The sequence below is a fragment of the Emiliania huxleyi genome, assembly GCF_000372725.1.
Source record: "Emiliania huxleyi CCMP1516 unplaced genomic scaffold EMIHUscaffold_3237, whole genome shotgun sequence".
NCBI classification, from domain to species: Eukaryota; Haptophyta; order Isochrysidales; family Noelaerhabdaceae; genus Emiliania; species Emiliania huxleyi.
In genome coordinates, this window is record NW_005199571.1 from 1 (window position 1) to 646 (window position 646).

The 646-nt window shown below is 68.1% G+C and overlaps 1 protein-coding gene across 1 annotated transcript; it reads right to left on the bottom strand.

Moving 5' to 3' along the window:
* Positions 1–20: 20 nt before the first annotated feature.
* Positions 21–437, bottom strand: EMIHUDRAFT_255250 (hypothetical protein; the record flags this gene model as incomplete). Its single annotated transcript, XM_005773857.1, has 1 exon — positions 21–437. A coding segment is annotated over one exon (417 nt), but the record flags the coding sequence as incomplete, so codon positions are not given.
* Between the last annotated feature and the right edge of the window lie 209 nt (positions 438–646).

The following is a 646-nucleotide window of genomic DNA, read 5'->3' on the forward strand; positions in this document are numbered from 1 at the left end:
AAGCCGTGGTGCGCGTGGACGCCCCAGCTAAAGGTGGGCGGCCCCGCGCTGCCGGCGATGGCGGCGGAGATGGGCGAGTAGTTGACGAGCGAGTCGGACAGCACGTAGGCGCCCGTGAGCAGGTAGATGAGCCCGGGCGCCTCGCTCGGCCCGCCGCTCGCAGATCCGCCGCTCGCGAGCAGCCCGGCGGCCCAGCAGACGGCGAGCACGGGCAGCGCCACGACCTGATGCGCAAGCGTGACGACGTACTGCTGGTGCGTGTAGCCGCGCAGCTTTCCCGGCAGCACAAACTCGATGGCCAGCCGCGCCGCCGCGTACGCCGCAAAGGCGTTCACGAGAAAGACGACGTCGCCGCCGGCGTCGGCGTCAAAGAGCATGTTGCGGATGTTGTCGACATCCTCGCCCGTGAGGATGCCGCCGGATCGCGCGCCGAGCATCGTACGCCCGCGCGCGCGGCGGCCACCAGCTGAAAAGCCCGGTGGCGGGGGCCAGGCTGTCTGCCAGGCTGCCGCAGCCTCTCCTACTCGAGTACCGGGTAGCTACTCGGTGTGAACTCTCACAGGCCAGCGCACAGCGCCATAGGAGGTATTTCCTTCTCAATAACAAGGCTGTGAACAGAGTTCGTACACCGAGCAGTAGGGAGCGT